At 38.2% G+C, this 23,038-nt stretch overlaps 1 protein-coding gene across 3 annotated transcripts in view; it reads right to left on the minus strand.

The window, feature by feature from the left end:
- The window catches only part of ARHGAP10 (Rho GTPase activating protein 10), a 316,242-nt gene that overhangs the window by 90,012 nt on the left and 203,192 nt on the right, over positions 1 to 23,038 (minus strand). For all 3 annotated transcript variants that reach the window (XM_041739031.1, XM_041739029.1, XM_041739030.1), the window contains exons 16-18: positions 18,997 to 19,055; positions 9,794 to 9,899; positions 8,190 to 8,349 (exon numbers count right to left, since the gene is read on the minus strand). In XM_041739031.1, coding sequence (XP_041594965.1) covers positions 8,190 to 8,349; positions 9,794 to 9,899; positions 18,997 to 19,055 — 325 coding nt within the window. The remainder of the gene's footprint in view (positions 1 to 8,189; positions 8,350 to 9,793; positions 9,900 to 18,996; positions 19,056 to 23,038) is intronic.

The following is a 23,038-nucleotide window of genomic DNA, read 5'->3' on the forward strand; positions in this document are numbered from 1 at the left end:
CACTTGTGCAACAGCAGTAAGATGACTACCTCGTGTGGATCAGCTCACCTCATCTCTGCAACAGCTCTGTTGAAGAGGTACTTTTGTTATTTCTATTTCACAGAGGAGGAAACTGACAGTGAGAATCAACAGGGTGACCAAATCACACAGAAGTCACATACCTGGTGGAGCTGTCACACTTTAGAGCTCACTGTGCTACATTATGTGATCCTATATAGAGTATTTCAATAAAATGTCATAGAAAAAGCTAAGCCTAGTGCCCAGCACACAGTCATCCCTCTGCCAATATTGGCTATTACAATTATTATTATTCTTAATTTTACATTGAGAGAAGTGAAAGAGACAGCTCTGAAAGCTGGGGTTTTTGTTTTATAAAAGAAAATAAAAGTGGGCACATCCATGCAAATGGTCAAACCCATAAGCACCCCAACCCCACACTAAGGAAAGGCATCTGATGGTACCTTCACCATTGCTCACCTACCCATCCCCTACCAATCCCTCACTCCTGATTTCTTTTTTTCCTTTCCAAGAACTCTTGGTGTTGCCCAAAAAAGAGAGATGAACAAAAGAATCTTGTTCCTCATCATCCTTAATTCTACAAATACTGATTGAGTACCAAGTTCCAAGCCCAGAGCTAGGCTCTAAGGACCTGTCTTTGCAGCTCTGTGTCTCCAAGGACCTTGGCAGAGAATTTCTGAGTGGGCCAGCTCTCCTAGGCATGCTTTCTTTCTCCAGCTCCTCAATCTTCATCTCTAACATGAACACATTCTCATTATTAAAAAATATTAAGAAGTCCTTCCTTCTATTGAATCAAAAATTCACCTCCTAGCAAGTTCCACTCACCTGTACTGACTATGCTTTCTTAGATAACAGAAAATAAATCTATCCCCTCACCTTCTGATATGCAGCTCTTTGATTTTTTTGAGACAGCCCCAGTGCTTTGTCTATACTGGACACTAAAATGCTGTAGAATGAAAGAACCTTGTCTCCCAAATTTTCTCTTATCACACGATGCTAGTACCATGGGAAAACACTACCTATCCCCTCCAGAGCCACACCTAGGCACAGAGAAGGGACTTCCTGCAGCATAGCTAAACAAAGAGAGCAGAACTGAGAAGACAATGTCATTATTATCTTCTGACTCTCCTTTGAGGAAGGAGAAAGGCACAGAGAAAGTTTTCTGTGGTTTTAAAGCTGCTTCTTAAACAATCCAGAGAATGCAAGGCCCTATTGAGGGAAAAAAAAAAAAACTAACAGTAAAGTAAGTGTCCATGGCTATGTCAAGATGCCAACATTCAAAAAATTGGGAGAAGGGGGAAAAACCACCCCTCCTGCAATTTGTCAACTCTTCTTGCCATGGGGTTTTGACTTCTAAACTGAACCATTACTACTCAGGCAAACAAAGCTTTTAGAAGCTTTGGAGTTTTATTACCATTGCTGTTGTTTAAGATATTTATTTTTCTCTCACATGAAAACTGGTGCTGCCTAGCAACCCAGTGCCAGCAAAGCTAAATCAAGAAGCATTTTAGGCTGCATTTTTTTAAAAAAAGAGATTTCTTTTTCCCCTGAATGACAGGCACACTCTAAGACTAAAAAGGTTCCTTGCGCCTCAAGGAAAATGGTTTGCATACTACTCACTTGGGCCTCTTTCATAGTCAAGGATGACAGAGACCAAGTGAGTAGTATGCAAGTAGTAGGCGAGGCACATCTTCAACAGAGGAAGGTTAGGATGTGCCTCGCCTTTGCAGCCACAGGAGCCGAGGCGTGGGATGCCCCAAACCAAAACCAGTCAACATGCGGCTGTTGCTGGATTGCAGGTTGAGATCGACTAGGGAACCCATCCTACCACTGAACTTGGGACATGATCTTCTAGCTTTTGGCAAAGACAAGGATGTAGGTCAGAAAGTTGGTCCCAAGGTTAACAAGAGGAATGCAACATGCCATTTGGTGTTCTTCACGTGTGCATGTAATTTAATATTCTGACTGTGGTGCATGCCTGATAGGAAACATGTATGCCCTTCTCATCTTGACTCCTCTGTGACTGGAGGTACACTGGCCCTTCACAAGGATTTTGTAACATACGTTACGGGCAGGGTTACTGAAGAAACCTCAGAACAAGAACAGAACATCAGCCTTTTCCACAAAGCATGAGCACCACAAATGGCCCTCCATTTTCTCACCAGGAAAAATGAGACAAAGGCTGCCAGCGTACCGTTTCAAAGACTACATTGTTTATTTTTTTAAAGTTTTAAGAATTCTTATCAAGGAAAATTCTTATGTAAATGTGATTATCTCTTGGTACCTTGTGGTCCACAGAAACTGAAGTATATAAAGGCTGACACTAGAAAAAACCTTCATGACCTACTGCGTATCACAGAATCCGTGAACACCACGGCAAACTGAAGCACCACACAAAGCTAAAGGCAACTAGAGCACCACATCTGGCATATCACACTGAAAATTCAATTATAATCCTTAACAAGATAAATATATGGGCATACCTCAAAGATATTGCGGGTTTGGTTCCAAACCACTGCAACGAAGCGAATATTGTAATAAAGCGAGTCAAATGAATTTTCTGGTTTCCCAGTGCTATGTTTACCCTGTACTGTAGGGTATGAAGTATGCAGTTGCATTGTGTCTAAAAAAAAATTTAAAAACAATGCACATTCAATAAAAAAATACTTTATTGCTAAAAAATGCTAACCACTATCTGAGCTTTTGGCAAGTTGTAATCACTGATCACAGATCACCATGACAAATATAATAATGAAAAAGACTGAAATATTCCAAGAAAGACCAAAACGTGAAATGTGACAGAGACACAAAGTGAAATGGCGCTGAGAGATGGTTGCTCCCTGCAGGGTTGCCACAAACTTCTGATCTGTAGAGAACTCAGTATCTGTAAAGGGCAGTAAAGTGAAAAGCAATAAAATAAGGCATGCCTATAACCTGGATCAAAATTATAGAAATTGTGTAAAGTGATTTAGTTGAGAGTCACATTACATATCTTACTTCATATGAATTGCCAATATAAGTATTAACATGAAATAAGACAGATAATAAAAGAAAACCACATTGATACTAATGTTTTCTTTGATGATTCTCAAAGGCTCTTCATAATCGTCTAGGCCCCCTCAGGGACTGGGGGAGAGACTAGGCAAGGGTCACATTATAAACACAAATTTCTCTTATAACACTAAAAATGTGTACAATAGCAGAATGAGCTCCATTTCAATAAACTCTATTAAGTCCCAAGAGGGTTCTTTAACATACCTTTCACAGTTCCCCTAAGGAGCCCCCAACCTCAGAAATTAGCTACCAGAACACTAGAATTGAAACTGAATAGCAAACTGTATATAATTCAGGTGCTAGCAGTCCTACCCTCCTCTTTCCCTTCCCTGTCCTGTCTGTGCTTTTTCCACCTGTGTATTCTGTTGTGCAGGAAAAATACAAGGTAGAGCGTATCTGCTACTACCCATGGCTGAACACTCACTCATTTAAGTCTTTAGCTCTTGCTTCCAAGAGACATCTACCCTTGGAGTAAGTACTCATACTCACCCAAAGTGACAGTGTCCAGCATCACTGACAACGCCCTTCACAACCCAACACTGAAACTTGGCTGCGTTTCTTCTGGCTCCTGTTTTATCACTAACCAAAAAATCTTGGTGTTTCTCAAGGATATTGCTCTTAACCTTCTCCTAGTTATGAGAAGCAAAAGTTTGGGAGTCAAACAATCCTTAATTCAACCCAAGTGTTGCCTGCCACTCACCAGCAGTGTGCCCATAAACAAGCTAATTTCTCACCCTTCAGTTTTCTCACATGATATAAAGGGACAGTATATGTACTAAGAGTTCTGTATATATACAGGGATACTATTTCATATGTATGCAATGTATATTTTACTTTATGTCTATTTTAAGTACCTAATTATATCTATAATATCTATTTTAAATATCTAATATCTATTTTACATTCACAGATGTAGACACTAGAGTTACAGGAGACAAGTGCCCCATGTAGTAGACCAAAAGTGCATAATAAAACAATGAGCATACTTACCTATGCCAATCTCATGCCTTTCTATCTTATACTTTCTACCACTAAATTCTCTCACAAATTTGAGTCCCACATCTCCAACTGTTTGTTAGACATCCAAACAATTCAATTCAGCATTTTATAAACTGAACTCTTGTCCCAAACCCATTTTTCCTTCTTTTTATTAATGACACCAAGATTCTCCCAGGATTGGGTCCTCAGTCATGACCTACTGACCATCATTTATAACATAACCCTCTTGAGATGGCCCACAGATCCAATCCCTGGACTGTGTCCACTGTGCCTCAGGAGAGGACTCCTGCTCCCCTTGAACTCCCATTCTCACTACCATATCCTCAACTATGTGCTGTGTGACCTCTCCCCTGGTCTGTTATCCCTCTACTTTCTACTTGCTAACCTGCTGCCAGATTAACCTTCCTGAAGCAGTTTACCTAAAAACCATGAGAGGCCCTGGTACCCATAAAATGAAATCCACAAGTCCTATGGTGACATTCCCAACTTCCCCACACCTGGCCCAAATCTCTTTCCAATCACATCTCATGTCACTCGCCCGTGTTCCAACTGAAGCTGCATTCCCAGAACACACACCTACTCTCTGTGCTTCTCTGATTACATGATTTCCCCATACCTGAAATGTCCTCTTAAAACATTTCCACCTGTTCAAACTCCATTAAAACCTATGCGAACCACCTAGTCAGGAAACGTTCCAGATTCCTCACAGTCAGACATAAATTCTCCTCTAAAGTCTTGGCAGTTTTATCTGCATCTGAGAGAGCTTATTCTCTATGACATCCTGCAGTTACTGCCGGACAGATCTTTTCCCTGCTGCACTCATTGCCTTCACTTCCCTCAAATCTCTCACCACATCTGACTCCATGCAGGTGCTCATCACAAATGTAGTGCATCAATCCATAAGAAGTATATTTTGTCAAGAACAAAACTTATGGGGGCACCTGGGTAGCTCAGTTGGTTAAGCGTCTGCCTTCGGCTCAGGTCATGATCCCAGGGTTGTGGGACTGAGCCCTGCACTGGGCTCTCTGCTCAATGGGGAGTCTGCTTCTCCCTCTCCCTAAACTCCTCCCCTGCAGCTCGTGCTCACTTGTGCTCTCTCTCAAATAAATAAATAAAATCTTTTTTAAAAAGCAAAAAAGAACAAACTTATGAAATTCATACATAAATTCTAAGGTACAATCCCAATTTGAAAATCCATGGGAATTTCTCAGCACCCTTTTCCACCTGGGAAATGCAATTTTCTGGTTTGCACGGGAAGAAAGACCTTGATAATATTTTTGGCCCATGAACACTTCTTTTAAAACAACATCTTAATGTATTGTGTGGGAATGAGGCCAAAACATGTGGATTAAGTTTCCTATAGAGTACATACGGGTCTTACGTAAACAGCAAAGAGGCTAGGATAAAATGTGATCTCCAAGGCAGATTAACTTGGGTCTTTTTCTAACTCTAAAATTAATCTAGAGCTTTCTTGCTTTAATTATATGCTGAAAGTTTCCTCTTCTGCTTTAGTGACTTTCCTGGTCAGAGTCAACATTTTTCACATTCCTAGGATGAAAAAATAAGTAACTGAGGAAAAGAAAAGGCCTTCTTTCTATTGTCACTCTCCCTTCCGTCTGCTCTCCTTTGTAGATACTATCTAGGCCTCTTCATTCCCTCTCTCACTGCCCCTGCTTTTTGCCCCCCTATCTCTTATAATTCTTTCCTCCCCCAGAAGACTCTTCTTTTTAGCCCTTCTATCCTCCTTCCTCTCTTTCTCATTTTGTTCTCAAACATTTCCTAAGAGGAACCATATCCCTCCCTCACCACATTCAAGTCAAACACGAGATCTTTGGGTGGTAAACATGGATCAGTTGCCAAGGAAACCTGAGGCTCCTATGGGTACATGCATCCATGTGAAGTTTCTCTGCCCAACCACTCTCATCAGCAGAAATATCCTTCCTCATAGCAGAGCCTGGACTCTGAAGTGGAGTCCAGCTGAGCAGGAATAAAGAGCTGGGAGTGAAAGTAGACAAGGATGAAATTGGAGAGAAAAGAAGAGGAAATGGGGAAATTAAGTTCTCAGAAATATGAACTAATCCAAGCTAACAGCTCCCCACCCCCAGCAACCCTGTTGCCTCCTCCTTGATAGGAAAGTCAGTGCTTTAATTCACATTGGCTATGCATTCACAGCATTATCTAGCATAGTCACAGAAAGGCAGAGGGGAAAACAGAAAGCCCTCTCCTTAGCTCTATAAAGCTTCGTCTCTGAAGAGGGTTTGGTTTCATCTGCCATCACTATTATAATTGCCTCAGCGATGCCACTTGGAAATTTCTATAGGATTTGTTAACAAGGTGAAAGCAGCACTATCTACTTCCCGAGTAGAAAAATCATGGACTTATCTTCTCAGCTTCAAATAGGAAAACAGAAAGCTGCAGCATTTGATGGCAATCCTTTCATCCAAGAGCAAGACACAGAGCTAGTATTTTCACAAATAAACTGCATAGAAGTTCCCTAATTGGGATTTAATCTAATGATAGCCATACCACTAAACGTTGTTCCAAAGCTTGTGGGTCTATTTATGTTTTTCTTCTTAAAGATTTCTTTATTTATTGGAGAAAGAGAGAGAGAGAAAGCAAGTGAGCAGGTTGAGGGTGGGGGGCAAAGGGAGAGAGAATCTGAAGCAGACTCCACACTGAGCACAGAGCACGATGTGGGGCTAGATCCCATGATCCTGAGATCATGACCTGAGCCAACACCAAAGGTTGGACACTTAACCAGCTGTGCCACCCAGGTGCCCCTAATTATTTCTTCATCTAAAAATGTTTATTAGCCATCTTTCCTTAAAATTATCTGTATATCAAAAAAAAATTTTCTGTATAGCTTAGGGCACCACTTCCTATCTAAAAACAAGCAAAACAAACAAACAAACAAACAAACAAACAAACTTCTTATAACAATGAGCAAGCTACTTTCACTATAATGGACAAGAAAATCTCTGACCAGAACCACTCTTCACACAAGCTAGAATTGCTCTAGCAAATAGCAAATGCAACAAGGCTCTTGCTCTGCCTTGCTCATAGAGACTATACCTCTGTTGTTTCTTTCTTTCCCACTCCTCTGACCCTCCTTAAAATTTACTGAGTTCATTAATTCATCCAATAAACATTAACTCAATGCTTAATATGTACCAGGTATTATTCTAAGTATAAAAAACTATCTCTGTCCTCAAGTATCTGGCAGGGAAAAATAGATAACTATGACAATAAATAAATTATATAGCATGCTAGACAGGGACAAATACTATGGGATGCAAGTCCCAAAATAGGGCTCCACCTCCCAGACTGTGAGCTGCTTTCCATCGGGGACTGTATTGTTCATCTTCGCAGCCTAGCACCTCATACACGCTTGGCATATAGTGCAATCTCAGTTGAAAACAAGCAAACAAACAAACAACAAACCTCTAATAAACAAATGAGTAACCAAGCATTTTAACAGTTCTCAAATTTCCTATCTTAAAAGAAGTGAGTAAAATTATAAGCAAGGTCCTGAACTATGATAATGAGAAAAAAACTACATAAAAGTTCTTAAAAGAATCTATTGTATTTTGAAGACTCTTATAGTCCCCTGATCATAGAGAAACAAGTAAAAAGCTGTGTCACTAAAGAGATTATTCATTTTAAACCAAAATTCTTAACCTGGGGTTCCCAGATTCAGGGATGCATGTGACTCCCCGGAAACTGTTAGCACCATATGGGACATAAGGGGGAGTTACAAGTGTGTTTTTCTAGGGAGAGTGTGACACAGATTGGCAAAAATATTTTCCCTGTGTTACAGAAATAGAATTTGAGAAATCCAAGGATAGGACTGAAGGTTGCAAAGAATCTAAACAGTCCAATATTATATTGTAGATAATCATTTGCATCTGGGTAAATGCTTAAACCAATGAGATAACAGACGACCCGGTAAACTTCAGATTTACGGAAATCCAGTGGAAGACCGAAGCTCAATGGGAACATCTCAGAACCAAACTCTTTATTATAATAATAACAAAACCATTTAAAGGTAGTGGGGAATCTTATAGTTTCGTATGGAGATAAAGCCAAAAAACAGGAAAGGAAAAACAAAGAGAGTTTACCTTTTCATGGTTTTCAATTAAGATTTCCACCACGATGTTCTGAAACTTCAAATCCATGATGGCAGCGACAGTTTCTTCCTGTGGCCTCATCAGAGTTGGTCCAAACACCACCCCTAGATTTGCCACAGTCATGAGGTTCTGCTTGGAGTGATTCGAAACACTGATATGGAAGAGGTAGGGAAAGAAAGTCTCCAGTCAAAAGAGAGCCAATAGCTGGGGAATATACGATCTTCTGCTAACTCTTTATTTCCTTAAAAACAAGGAGTCAAGATATTCAACTGTCCTCAATGTCTGCTTCTGAAATAATAGGATCTGACAAGACCCTAGGAGGTGATGAAGCCCCTGCCTACCTTCCTACTATTCCTCTGTTCTTGATGCTTGGCTGTAACCACAATGGCTTCCTTAATAATTCCATGTTTATGCTAGGTTTGTGCCCCTCGAAGATCTTCTTTTACTATTTCCCTCTACTTTTAGTATCCTCTTTTTCCCTAGACTATTATATCCCTGGCTTCCAGTAATGGCCAGACTGTATGGTACCTCTGTTAGAATTAGCTACATAGAACTTGGTCAGAGCACCCATATTCACCTCTTTGGCCCAATTCACTGTGCAGTGACCAACCTATACAATTGTTCTCAGAAGCCCTGACACTTAATTCAGGTCTCAGTTCAAAGGTCTCACCCTTAAGATACCTTCCATAATAACCCTCTTCATAGTCCCATAGCCAATATACATTCTCTAACCCCTCATTGTAGCTTGTTTTTTTTAACCACTTATTACCTGAAAATATTTTGTATTTTTATTTGTAATCTGTTTATGATCTTTTCCCTTTTAGAAAGAAGGGACTTCATGAAAGTAAGGAATTCATCTATCTTGTTTGACTATGTATCCACTAGCACCTAAAAAAGGCATTCTGTAAATATGTGTTGGCTAAATGAATGAATGGCTACACTAGTAGTAGGACATTTTGGAGGATGTAATATCCTCTGACTTTCAGTTTCTTTTTATGTAAAACAAAAACATAATAAATAATATAATTGAATTTAAAACATTCTAAAACAGCATTCCTCAGCTTCCTCTTACCTCTAAAATTCTGCAATTACAGTGATTTAAGAGTCATTTATATTTGAAGAAAGGGCTAATTTCTCCATGAAATGATTACATTTTGCTTGCTTTTTAAAGAAGGAGTAAAAAGACTAGAATGGATCGTATGAAATAACTACCTATTACTGGATTAAACTAATTTAAAGGCCATGTTCAAATTTAGAGTTAGGTAGGTGTGAAACTAGGCTAAATTCACTAACAGACTTATAATCACATTTCCAGAATCTGTATACAGGGAAGTGGATAATATTCTCTTCTTTTACTTCCAATCAAACCCCAAGTTGCTGGCAGTGATGTTAAGCAAATAATTATACTACTTCACGAAAGCATCATATTTCAATGCTCTTGTCCAAAACATACACAGTGAGTCAACTGTCCAGCCTGGCTTTCCAGGCGTGGTCCTGGTATTGTGTAGAGAGCCCCACTTCCAACCGTTACGAATCCAAGAACCCTGCATGGCACCCAGAGCAAAGCAAAGAAAGTAGGAGAGAAAGGGGCTTACTTTGTTAAGTGTTTCACCAAAATATCCAACATTTCTTTATTTTTCTCTGGCAGTTTGTGTACCAAGAAATGGATAGCATTAACACGAGATTCTGGGCTTCCACTTTCTTTAAAGAAAAAAGAAAAAAAAATAGATTACTCAGAATCAAATACAGTCCTAAAAATCAACCATTACAACAGCTCATCTGTTCAATATCTTTAAACAGAGAATTTAAATGTATTTTGTCACTTTTCAAAAAACAGGTGGGGGACCTATCTTTTGCTGTATTCCTTAGTCCTCTGTACCTCTCCTATGAGATACTTTCAGTGTGAATGCAACAAGTGCCTTCCCCTTGGATGATATTTAACAACAGAGGGCTACTACAGCTTCTCCTTCCTGCACACTACAGTTCAAGTCTGCTTATCATTTGCAGAGTCGTATCACTGTCACTGCCCTATGATGGAATGCAAATAAAATATGGGCAAATAAGTTCTTCCCTCTTAGGGTTGAGTTTTATTCCCCCAAAAGGACACACTGAAGTTCTAATCCCTGAGTGTCTCAGAACATGACTGTTTTAAAATGTACCTGGGATTTGTTTTAATCAGGTATGGTAAGACACGCAGACATGGAAATGACTGAGTCGAAGGAAGAGGTTTATACTCACAGTCCCTAGAAACAGGAGGCATGGTATGCCAGGGTCAGTCAAGAGGCAGAGAAAAGAGGAGAAAAATGTGGGCAAGAGGCTTTATTGTGCCTTCCATGTGAAAAAACAGGCGAGGCAGAGTAAGCCGGCTTAGGATTGGTTGGTTTGAATTACTTTAGCAGGCTCTGGGGCACAGGGGCTGTGTCAGGCATCAGGTACCTGGCCCTGAGGTGATCAGGGCAGAAGAATATTGACATGGAGCGTAAGAGCCCAAAAGACAGAGTAAAAGTGAGAAAATGGGCTCTGGATTGGTTGGCACATGGAAAGTATGTTCAGTTTACTACCTCAAGGACTTGGTTAGCCCCAGGAAGGGCAGTCTCCCCAGGGTCAGTAAGGCTCCAGATGTCAAAACATCAGAATAAAAAGCCATGCTTAACATAATGACCTTACTTGGGAATAAGGTCATTGCTGAAGCCATCAGTTAAGATGAGTAGGGTGGTCCCTTAATCTAGTATGTCTGGTGCCCTTATAAGAAAACAAAGACACAAAGAGAAAATGGCCATGTGAATGTGAATATAGACACAGGAGAATATATCATGTGACAATGGAGGCAGAGATCGGAGTGGTGTGTTTACAAACCAGGAAATGCCAAGGACTGCCAGGAACCACCATATGCTGGAAGGGGTATGGAAAAGCCTTCCCTGGAACTTAGAGGTCGGCCCTGCCAACCTACACCTTGATTTTGGACTTCCATTCTCTAGAACTGTGAGTAAATGAATGAATGAATTTACTAATTTATTTACTTATTTATTTATTGACTGATTGGTAGATTGATTAATTGATGAAAGCCATCCAGCCACCCTAGGGAATGAATACATTCACTTTCCCCTTTAGACTCTGGAATAAATTCTCCATGGCTCTTATTAACAAACGATGTGCCCAAATTCCCTTTCTCATGTTCTCGACAGAAAATATCAAACACATCAATAAAATGCTTGCTATTGAGAATTCCATTAAAGTTTTCAGTAGTGTCAAAGAAGTGACTAATGAGAATCCTGTGATCAGTTAAGGCAGTAGAAAGAATGGTAGAGACTGCTTGGAGGCTCATGCAGAGCTGGAAGGAGAAGCTGAAGATGAGTTTCATGTAAGGGAGAGCATTTGAGTTGGGTCTTGAAGAACAGATAATTCAAAGAAAAGGAGAACTGGGGAGGAAGGGGCACACTCCAGATTCTGCAAACAGTAGGAGAAAATGCACGGCCTAGGCAGAGAGAACACCTCAAGCATATGGGAAGTCTGAGGCCAAACTCTAGTTTGTAAGAGCTAAATGGAAGAATCTGTCCTTACTGTTGGCTTTGAAATCAGTCATGGTAAAAAAGGCTGGGAAGAGATATGAATAGAGTTAAATTTGGGGAAGATACATCTGACATTTTTTTATTCCAAGGCTATCTTTAAGTTGTGAATATTCATTAAGCTGTATGCTTATTATTGGTGCACATTTCTATTATGTTTCAACAAAAAGTTCACTTACATTAAGTTACCTATAATAAATCTCACCCTGAGGCTAGTAAATTTTAGCTTTAATCTTTTCAGAATTTTGCTTCCTTTTTTTCATAATGAAATGTGCAAACAAGACTATCTCATTTAATATACTATGGATATCTCTCCTTAGTAAAAGGAACACCACAGCTAAGAACATTTAAGTTGCTTTCAGTGACTGTTCCAGTTTACACTTCCAATAGTAATGTTTTAGAGTGAGGAATGAGATCTCACAACACAGGACACAGCTGTTGCTAAAGAAAAAAGAAAGCAAAAAGGTTAAGAAATGAAAAGGAACCTGATAAAGCAGAATATAAATAATCAAATCATACTACATAATAGAAATTCTTAGATTGGGGGCACCTGGGTGGCTCAGTTGGTTAAGCATTTGCTTTCAGCTCAGGTCATGATCCCAAGGTCCTGGGATTGAGCCCCACAATGCACTCCCTGCTCAGCAGGAAGCCTGCTTCTCCCTCTCCCTCTCTGCCTCTCCCCCAACTCGTGCTTGTTCTCTCTCTCTCTAACAAAATCTTTTTTGAAAAAAAACTCTTAGATACAGACTAATTTTGTCACTGAAAACAAAAGTACAACTATCTAAAGAGTTAGGTGAGGAATATCACTCAGCCATAAAATAGATGAGATCCCACCATTTGCAAGACAGATGGACCTAGAGGGGTGAAATAAGTCAGAAAAAAACAAATACTGTATGATTTCACTTAAATGTGTAATCTAAAAAACAAAAACAAACAAACAAAAAACTCAGACTCATAAATACAGAAAACAAGCAGGTGGTTATAGAGGGAAGGGAGAGGGTAGGGTTAAGTGGGTGAAGGGGTGTGGAAGGTACAAGCTTCCCGTTATAGAATGAGTAAGTCACAGGGATGAAAGGCACAGCATAAGGAATATAGGCCATGATATCATAATAACACTATATGGTGATAGACGGTGGCTACACTTGCGATGAATATAGAATAACAAATAGACTTGTCAAATCACTATGTTGTATATTTGAAAGTAATGTAACATTGTGTGTCAATACTTCAAATACAATACTTCAAAAAACCTCACAAATTAGGTGATAAATTGTAATCAAGTTTTTTATCTGGAGTTAAAACCAAGATAATACCTCATTAAATCAAAGCTGGAGAAAAATGAAAGAAATTTTTAAAAACTAACATTTTCAATTCACAGCTTTAATTTTAAAAATAAAATTAAAGTAGGGGAAAAAATTAAAGTCAGGACTCTGAAAAATTCCAAAGGAATAAAAGGATAACTGCCTATGATAAGAATTACATACATTCAAAAACTGAAAATTTTCTAAAACTTTGCACTAAAAAACTAGTTCTAACTCATGTTATCTATCTTGTCATTAGTAGGATCTTTCTCCAAAGAAAACCTAATTTTAATATTTGGGGATTTATTACTTTTTCAGAAACACAAGCCAGAGAAATCATTTCCCACCCTCTAAGGTTAAAGTTCTTCATTTCTAAAAATAGTAGAATCGGTTTTGAAAAAACAGAGTCAAAGCCTTCCACTTCCTTCTCTGAGTGCCCCTACGACACCTATCTTCATTTGAAATCACACAGGCATTTTTTTGAAGCCTGTTTCTTCCCTCTTTCAAAAAGAATATTTGGAAATAAGATTTTTTTCTTTTTTAAGATTTATTTATTTATTTATTTATTTATTTATTTATTTGAGAAAGAGAGAGAGCAGGGGCAGGTGGGCAGAGGGAGGGAGAGAGAATCTCCAGTAGGCTCCCCACTTAGCATGGAGTCAGACTCAGGGCTCGATCCCAGGACCCTGAGATCATGATCTGAGCCCAAATCAAGAGTCGGGCACGTAACCAATGAGCAACCCAGGCACTCCTGGAAGTAAGGCTTTTAAAGTAAAGCTACTTTTTTCTCCATTTTGTTTTGACATTAATCATAAATCTCTACTAAATAGTCATTTCCATGTAGCTGCAACATAATAGTAACTTTAAGTTACTCAAAAAAAACTTTCTAAATGATAAATTACATAATGAGATAAATTATCTTCAGTTGCTTATGCATTTCATTGTTTTAATTTATATAAATTATATAATTAGAAGCATAACTTTTTAAAAATCTAGGATACTGAATTAATCATGATGCCAAGTTCCTAACATACACTAGGGATTTAGTTTACTATAAAAGAGAAAAAGCATTTTTTATTGTGAAACTAGAAATCAGCAACCACAACGCTTAATGTATGTGCTTATGATGCTGCGCCAACTAATGGAGACTGAAAAAGATATGATTGTGGCTTATTGGAGCTTATCAGAGATACTTGGACAGATAAATATTAAATTATTTCAATATTTAAATGTCATAAGCCATTAGTACTCTAATTTTAGAAAAGCATTAGCAGTAAATACCCAAACACTTCCCAAGGTGCTTCACCCAACAGACATTAAATATTCGAGTTCTTCTTCTTTTTTTATTTATTTATTCATGAGAGGGAAAGAGAGAGGACAGCAGAGGCAGAGGGAGAGGTAGGCTCCCCAAAGAGCAGGGAGCCTGATGTGGGACTCAATCCCAGGATCCTGAGATCTTGACCCCAGCTAAAGGCAGACGCTTAACTGACTGAGCCACTCAGGTGCTTCTGCAGGAGCACAAGTTCAAGTTCTTCTGTGGGAGATCCTACCCAATGGGAAATGAATCTATCCAGCTGTGCCCTGTATCCCCTGATAGTTTTATTTTTCATCATGACTTAAGAACGTCGTGATTATGATTTTGCTTCCCAGGTAACTTGACTACAGAAAGAAACATACAGAACATAGCAAGCAAGTGTCCTTGTTCAGAAGAAAAATATTTTTTAAGATGCCATAAGAGGCATCCAGGCTTTGGCAGTCATTCTCAAACTAAGCTTAATGGGAGTCCAATCCTGAATGGGTCCAATTTTTATCAATATGATCTATCAAGGACACTGACCTTGAACTGCAACATTCTCAGAGGTAATAAATGCCATAGAAAAACACATCCAGGTAGACACCTAATAGCCTTCTCCAGATGGGCACAATATTTTGCATTCCTGCACAGGCCAAGTAAACCATGTTTTCATCTTAGGAATTTTTATACTAAAAGATCATTATAGGGTTACATAGGTGGTTCAGTGGTCTAAGCATCTGCCTTCAGCTCAGGTCATGATCCCAGGGTTCTTAGATCGAGCCCCATGTCCAGCGCCCTGCTCAGTGGGGAGTTTGCTTTTCCCTTTCCCTCTGCCCGCCCCCCACTTGTACACTCTCGCTCTGTCTCAAATAAATAAAATGTCTTTAAAAATTAAATAAAAGGGATCCCTGGGTGGCGCAGCGGTTTGGCGCCTGCCTTTGGCCCAGGGCGCGATCCTGGAGACCCGGGATCGAATCCCACATCAGGCTCCCGGTGCATGGAGCCTGCTTCTCCCTCCGCCTGTGTCTCTGCCTCTCTCTCTCTCTCTCTCTGTGACTATCATAAAAAAAAAAAAAAAAAAAAAAAAAAAATTAAATAAAAGCTCATTTTATTTTCTCACAAGATGGATGGTGTGAAGTAATAAGAAACACATATTGGTCTCTGCTTCTGGTTCTTGGCAGAGAGAACCTAAAAGCCTTTAGAGCCATAGGAGTACTAAAAAATCTTCTATTCTAATATTTAGTCTTTGATCCTAGATCCTGACACAAAGCTCCAACAACCTCCATAATTTTGTGAGTGGTCAGAGTGTCTGACACTGAGCTCCTAAGTCCTTTGGAATTTCCTGGGTGATAAGACCATCTTTGTTCTAATGAGGTGATTTCTGGTGGACTCCTAGATGGGGCTGGTCACCAGACAGACCAAGCCATAATTAGAAGTTCAGAATTTTCAGCCCCACCTCCCATTCTCTAGAGTGGGAGAGAGAATTCATAATCCATCATGCCTTCATAATGACACCTCCATAAAAATAGTAGAGTCCGGTGAACTTCAGAGCAGGTGAACACATCTACATGCCAAGGAGGTGGCACCCAACTCCACAGGGACAGAAGCTTCTATACTCAAGACACTTCTGGATCTCACCTAATGTATGTATCTCTCTATCTGGCTCTTCATCTGTATCCTCTATCACATCCTTCATCATATAATAAGCTGGGAAATACAACTTTGTGTTTCCCTGAGTTCTGTGAGCCATTTATCGTACCTAATGTGGGAGTTGTGAAACTGATTTCTAGTGGGTTAGGCAGAAGTCCTGAAGACAACCTGGACCCTACAACTGGTGTCTGGAGTGAGGGCCATCTTGTAGGACTGAGCTTTTGCCCTGCGGGACCTGATGCAAACTTCACGCAGGTAGAATCGGAACTGAATTGAATTGTATGGCACTTGGCTGGTGTCGCAGAATTGGTTAGTGTAGGGGGAAAAAAACCCACACAGCTGGTGACCAAAGGTGTCAGAAATTGTGTGTGAGAATAAAGGAGAAACAAAGGAATGGTTTTTCTAGACAGATGGACTCTACTTCCCTTCAGTAATTTTAGTTAACTCTCTCAGCTGAGAGGGTTTAAGTTAACTCTCTTAATTTTCAAAAAAAAAATAATAATAATAATAATAATAATAATAATAATTTCCCAATGCATTTAACACTGAATAGTATTTTTTAAGAATTAAGAGCAAAAAATATTTGTCTTTTGTGGTATCAAAAAAATAAAATTCATATTTATATTAGGCAGTCCGGAAATTAACCCATGGGTTCTCAACAGAAGCCATTGGAGAAGAAACCAAGGAGAGAAAATAAAGGGACCCAGGAGTAACCTTCAGAACTCTCAACAGGGGGAGCAAAAGAGACCATCTCAACAGCCCAGAACAGATGGAAACCTTCGCAACATGACCGAAAGGAATCAAAAATTCTTATCCATGCTCATATGAGAGGCAGTAACAAAGACTGGCGATGCTTGATAGTTTTAGCAGGCAGTTCTGCTAACAGACATTTTCGCACAAGGCCATCTCTGCCGTTGTTAATGGAAAATGATAGCCTGACCACAATTCCAATTTCCCAACAATATTGAAAAGGGAAGACTAATTCTGGCCACCTGACTTCTGTAACTGTTTTTATGCAATACTTGCAAGTACATATGCAAGAGATTAGAGACTTTGCTGCTACACTCTTTCCTAGGAGAGGCACAGTGAGTACCGAGAGGGGTGCTCACAGAGATTCAAATAAAAAATTAAAGTCCACATTGGGAATACTAGATACACCAGCTTAACAGATGTACTTTTTCTCATTAAATAAGGTAACTACAGGTCCCGTTCCAACAGCAGCTCCACTTGGGTGCAAATACATGCCAATGATTACAGTAGCTATAGTATTTCTTTGGAACAGGCCTGTTATTCAAATCATTGTTGGAGACTCTATTACAACATCCCCAGAAAGTTGGGAGGCAAAACACAAAAGGCCCTAGTCTAGCAGGTGATGATACTGTTTATATTTACGCAATCTCTTCTACTACATTGCAAGGACAGCCGCAACAAACTCTTTAAACTCACTTCCTACCACCACAGACTTCATTAATAAGTTCCTACCTCTTACAAAGACTATCTGGTAAAAAACATTGATGTTAGAATTTCAGACACAAGGACTTCCATTGTAAGGCGTGATAATCATAATGACATGAACTTGTGATCACTTAAAACCTCACTCCATAATCACTTTATCTTTCTCCAACTCTCAAATGATTCTAGATTAAAACTGGCACTCTTCTGCTTTTTCCAGTCTCTAAGGCGAACAACATGAAACAACTGTCCTCCAAAGAGAGTTCAATTTCTCTTTCCCTAGTTTGCCAAAAATGCCACAGGGAAGGAATCAAAACAACTAAGCCTTTGCTTGAGTTTTTGCCAAGAAAATTTTCCCTCACTTCCTTGATCACATAAACTCTCAAAAAAAAAAAAAAAAATCCTCTTCCACACAAAAACAGGAGTGAGTAGAACCATATTTTTTGCCTTTTCCAAAGGCCTATTTTATAGGTACAGTCTAGTTGGGCCTACACATTGCTTTTCTCTGTAACACACTGGCTGCAGCAAAGACCTCACAAGAAGATAACATTTAAAGCAATGTTCGGGCAGCAGTACCATAGGACCCAAAGGGATTGCTCTAAATTTTTCAAGAGATTAAACTATGGAATACATCCAAGGGGGAAGAATTAAGAAAAAAAAAAAAAAGGAAATGAAAATACAATTATAGCTACTGTCAGTGCACCTGTGAAAACCAATCCCTCAGGTTTTAGCCAGTGGAGCTAGGGTTTTGAATTTTAAATAAAGATCCCTATAACCTGGCAAGTTACTTAACATGTCTCAACTTTCATATCCTTAACTATTAAATACCTCACACCCATGTATTTCAGAAGACTGATGATCAAACACCATGTGTCAAACACAGAAACTGAGGTGTATGAATAATAGAGAGAAAACAGCTTCAAATGAGTAGGACTCACGAAAAATTTAATCACAAATTAAAATTCTACCAGCTATAGGCCTTTTTTTTTTTTTAGGCCTTTTTTATTTAATATTTTATCACATATCATTCACTATCAGATACTGTGTGGGCTTCTGGCATTATCTCAATATCATCCTTCTGCCTGTAATTTCCAACTAAATATCTATGTGAAGCCATTTCCAACCTGTTAATCTCTCCAAATCTGTGAATCTTCCCAACCTTCTGCAAGTTAAATTCTTCTGTGTTCCCAAAGCATCTTGCTCATGCCATTATTATATGTTTTATGGGATAATGGGAGGTGTATGAGCCCCAATACTTTCTGAAAAATGGACTCCAGAGGGCAGAAATCCTTCACAGCTCCATGTACCCAGTAATCTACCAGTGACTAGCACACAGTAGGCAACAAAAAAATGTGAATGAATGAATGAATATATTAATAGTCTCTAAAAGAGGAAAGAAATCAAACATCTTCTAAAGTGACTTCTATCTTTAACACAGATTACAAGAGCATTAAGTTAGATTTTTCAAGCAGAAATTTTAGTTTAAACACACTGTCAACGACCTAACTGTCTCTGTGCCTCTACATAATACTTACTGGCTGGAACAATGAAATCTCCATGTAACTCATAGGTCATAAGAGGTTCTGGAAGACTCCTGTATGAAAAGGACAGTTCAGAATTACCAAACACATCACTGCTCTTTGCGCTCAATTGTTATAAGAGATTATAAATATAATGTGCAATTCTAGGCTAATGTGTAAAACTTTCCCTAGGAAATCTTTTACATATCAAAAAGATCTATAAATCAAATGGATTACTTTACTATCTGTACCAGGGACTACCAAAGCTTAAGCAGCCACAAATCCCTATCAGATCTAGTCACATATTTCATAATCTTGGAAAGTACCTTTACAAACATCTGATTTTATATATAAAACTTCCTTCTATACTAACTTATTTAAAGTCAAACATTCTATCTAACCAAATATAAGTATATAGTTTTGAAAATCATCTCTAGGATATTAATTGAAGATGCTAAAAAAAAATTAAAAACTTTAAACAAATATTCTCTCCGCTTACATATCTCTACTATAGAAATATGATATCCATTTTTGGTTTATGCCTATGAAACATTAAAAGAGATATGAAATAAAATTGATAATAAAATATCCACATAATTTTAATCTTCTACCAAGCAGATTACACAAATGGTAGTGTATTTTATCCTGTGGTCAACAGAATACTACATTTCAGTCAATCTTTATACGTATCTTAAATTTTAAAAGACCAGATCTCCAATCTCTGTAAAAACACTTAAAGAACGCTTAGACAAGTATCAATCTGCACAGTCTTTCTGGAGGGCAATCTGGCAAGATATTAAAAATTGTTAAGAGGTTTATATTGTGTAACCCAGAATTCCTCTTCAAATGCTTAAGAAAAAAAAAATCAAAGACACAAAAAAAATTAAGGCATATACAAAAGCCAAGAAGAAATGTGGGGATAAAGGAGTTTATTTCCTATTCATAAAAAGGACAATTAATCAACAAGACATAATAATCCTAAATGTTAATGTATTTAATAATAACAGGAGTTTCAAAATACATGAAGCAAATATCGATGGAACTATAAGAAGAAACAGACAAATCCACAACCATGGCTGGAGATTTAAATACTTCTCTGTTGGAGTAACTGATGGAACAAGTAAACAAAAAAAAATCAGGATACAGAGTATCTGAATAAAGCTATCAACTAATTTTACCTAATTGATATGTCCCTCACCTAAATGACACCCCATCCAAAAGGAATAGAAAACACATTCTTTCCCAGTGCATATGGAACATTTATCAAGATAAGCCATATTTTAGGCCATTGAACAAATCTCAATTTAAAAGGGTTTAATGTATACCAGCTTTATCTGATTACAATAAAAACTGAAGGGGGAATCTCTGGGTGGCTCAGCAGTTTAGCGCCTGCCTTCGGCCCAGGGCATGATCCTGGATTCCTGGGATCAAGTCCCACATCAGCCTCCCTGCATGGAGCCTGCTTCTCCCTCTTCCTGTGTCTCTGCCTCTCTCTCTCCCTTTGTTTCTCATGAATAAATAAATAAAATGTTTTAAAAGAAACTGAAGTAAAAATCAATAACAGAAAGATATGTGGAAAACCCCAAAGAAAGAGAAACTAGAAAGTATTTTGAACCAAATGAAAATGAAAACACAACAGACTTTAAGGGATGTTACTAGTAAAGTAGTATTCAGTGGTAAATTTGTATCATTCAACACCTATATAAGAAGACAGGCCTTAAACCAAAGACTTCACTTTCTATCTTGAAGAATCAGAGAAAAAAAGAATAAATTAAACCCCAAATAAGCAAGGGAACAGAAATAAAATCAACAAGATTCAAATTCAACAAGATAAATAAACAAATAATACATCATGCCCTAGTTGGGTTTATCACACAAATGTGGTACTGCCTTAATATTAAAACAAAATCAATGTAATTTGCCGCACTAGCAAACTAAAATAGAAAAACTGTATGGTCCACTCAATAGACAATTTAGAGGAGAAAAGAGAGCTTTTCCTTTTTCCTACAAGTGGTACTCGAATAATTAGGCATTCATATTCCAAAGCAAACTTGGATCCTAATCTTATATCTTACATAAAAATGAACTCAAAACAGATCACAGATCTAAAAGTATAACCTAAAACCATAAAACTTCTAGAAGAAAATATAAAAGAAAACCTTTGTGACTTTGGGTTAGGCAAAGATTTTTGGTACATCACCAAAAGTACAGTTAAAAAAAAGAAAGAATGATAAACTGGGACTTCATCAAAATTGATGCTATTTAAAAGATACTAGTAAAAGAAGGAAAAGACAAGCCACAGACTGAATAAAACATTTGCAAAACACGTATCTGAGAAAGGATGTATCCAAAATACATTTTAAAATTATCAAAATATAATAAGGAAACAAATAGTTGTTTTTTTTAATTGCATGAAAGACACAGACATTTCACCCAAGAAGACACACAGATAGCAAATATGCACATAAAAAGTTTAAGATTATCAGTATTTATGGAAGTGAAAATTAAAAGCACAAGATACCACAACACACCTGTCTGAATGGCTAAAATGAAGACAACTGACCATATCAAGAGTTCACAAGAACTCTTGCACATTTCTGGGGAGAATGTAAAAAAATATAACCACTCTGGGAAAAATTAAAAAAAAAAACACATTTCGTGGGCAGCCCTGGTGGTACAGCGGTTTAGCACCGCCTGCAGCCAAGGGCATGATCCTGGAGACCCGGGATCGAGTCCCATGTCAGGCTCTCTGTATGGTGCCTGCTTCTCCCTCTGCCTGTGTCTCTGCCTCTCTCTCTCTTTGTCTCTGTCTCTATGAATAAATAAGTAAAATCTTTAAAAAAAAAAAAAACAGTTCGTCAGTTTCCCAAAATGTTAAACATATATCCAATATACAATCAAGACAGACATTCCACTCTTAGGGCTTGAGTCAAGAGAAATATGAGCTTGTTCACTCAAAGAATTTTTGGTTGCTTTATCTGTAATAGCCAGAAGCTACAAACAACCCAAATATCCATCAAGAGCTGAACAAAAAATAAAAAAATAAAAAAAAATAAAAAAAATAAAAAAAAAAAAAGAGCTGAACAGATGTTTTAAAAAATCTTGGGTGACTCACTCAGTTAAGCATCCAATTCTTGATTTGGGCTCAGGTTATGATCTCAGAGTCGTGAGATCGAGCTCTACATCAGGCTCAGTGTTCAGTGGGGAGTCAGCTTGAGATTCTCTCCCTCTTTTCTTGTCCCCCACCCTTGGACTCTCTCTCTCACATAAATAAATCTTTAAAAAAAAAGTCTGTGGTGTATCCATACAATGGAACAGTGGTTAGCAACAAGGAGTGAACTACTGTACATGCTACAAAACAAACGAGCCTCTAATTATGCTAAATGAAAGCACCCAGTTTTTTTTTTAATTTTTTTAAAAAAATTTCCTTCCATTTATATGAAATTATAAGAAACGAAAATTAATGTACAGGGACAGAAAGCAGACCAGTGGTTGCCTAGGAATAAGAGAGTGGGAAGAGAAGGGTAGGAGAGAGGGATTCCCAAGGGGCATGAGGACACTTTGGGGGGTAGTGGTTAGGTTCACTATCTTGATTATGGTAACTGCTTTACAGGTGTGTATGCACATGTCAATCTTATCACAATGTACACTATAAAAATATGTTGTTTATTACAGGTCCATTTCACTTCTATAAAGCTGTTTAAAAAATAAAACAGATGGAAAAATATATTTACAGGTCATATTGCCTACATACAACTTAGGATACTACAGAACACACACACACACAAAGACAACTGTAGACACATAAACTAAAACTTAAAGCAAAGCCCTAGTGAAGAAAAGCTGTTCCTTATTTCCTCTCTCCCTCCCCTCCATCTCCTACGCTCTCATTTAAAGAAGAAAAATAAAATCAATTATACCACAGCCTAAATAAAAAGAAGTAAACCTTCAGAGTTTTTTGTTTCAAAATATGGATAAATGGAAAATGGCAAGGAAGGAAAATGAGGACTTAGCACAGAAGGAAAACTAAACAGTACTGAAAAAAAAGTGGGGGGAG

Source organism: Vulpes lagopus, chromosome 23 (assembly GCF_018345385.1).
Source record: "Vulpes lagopus strain Blue_001 chromosome 23, ASM1834538v1, whole genome shotgun sequence".
NCBI lineage: Eukaryota > Metazoa > Chordata > Mammalia > Carnivora > Canidae > Vulpes > Vulpes lagopus.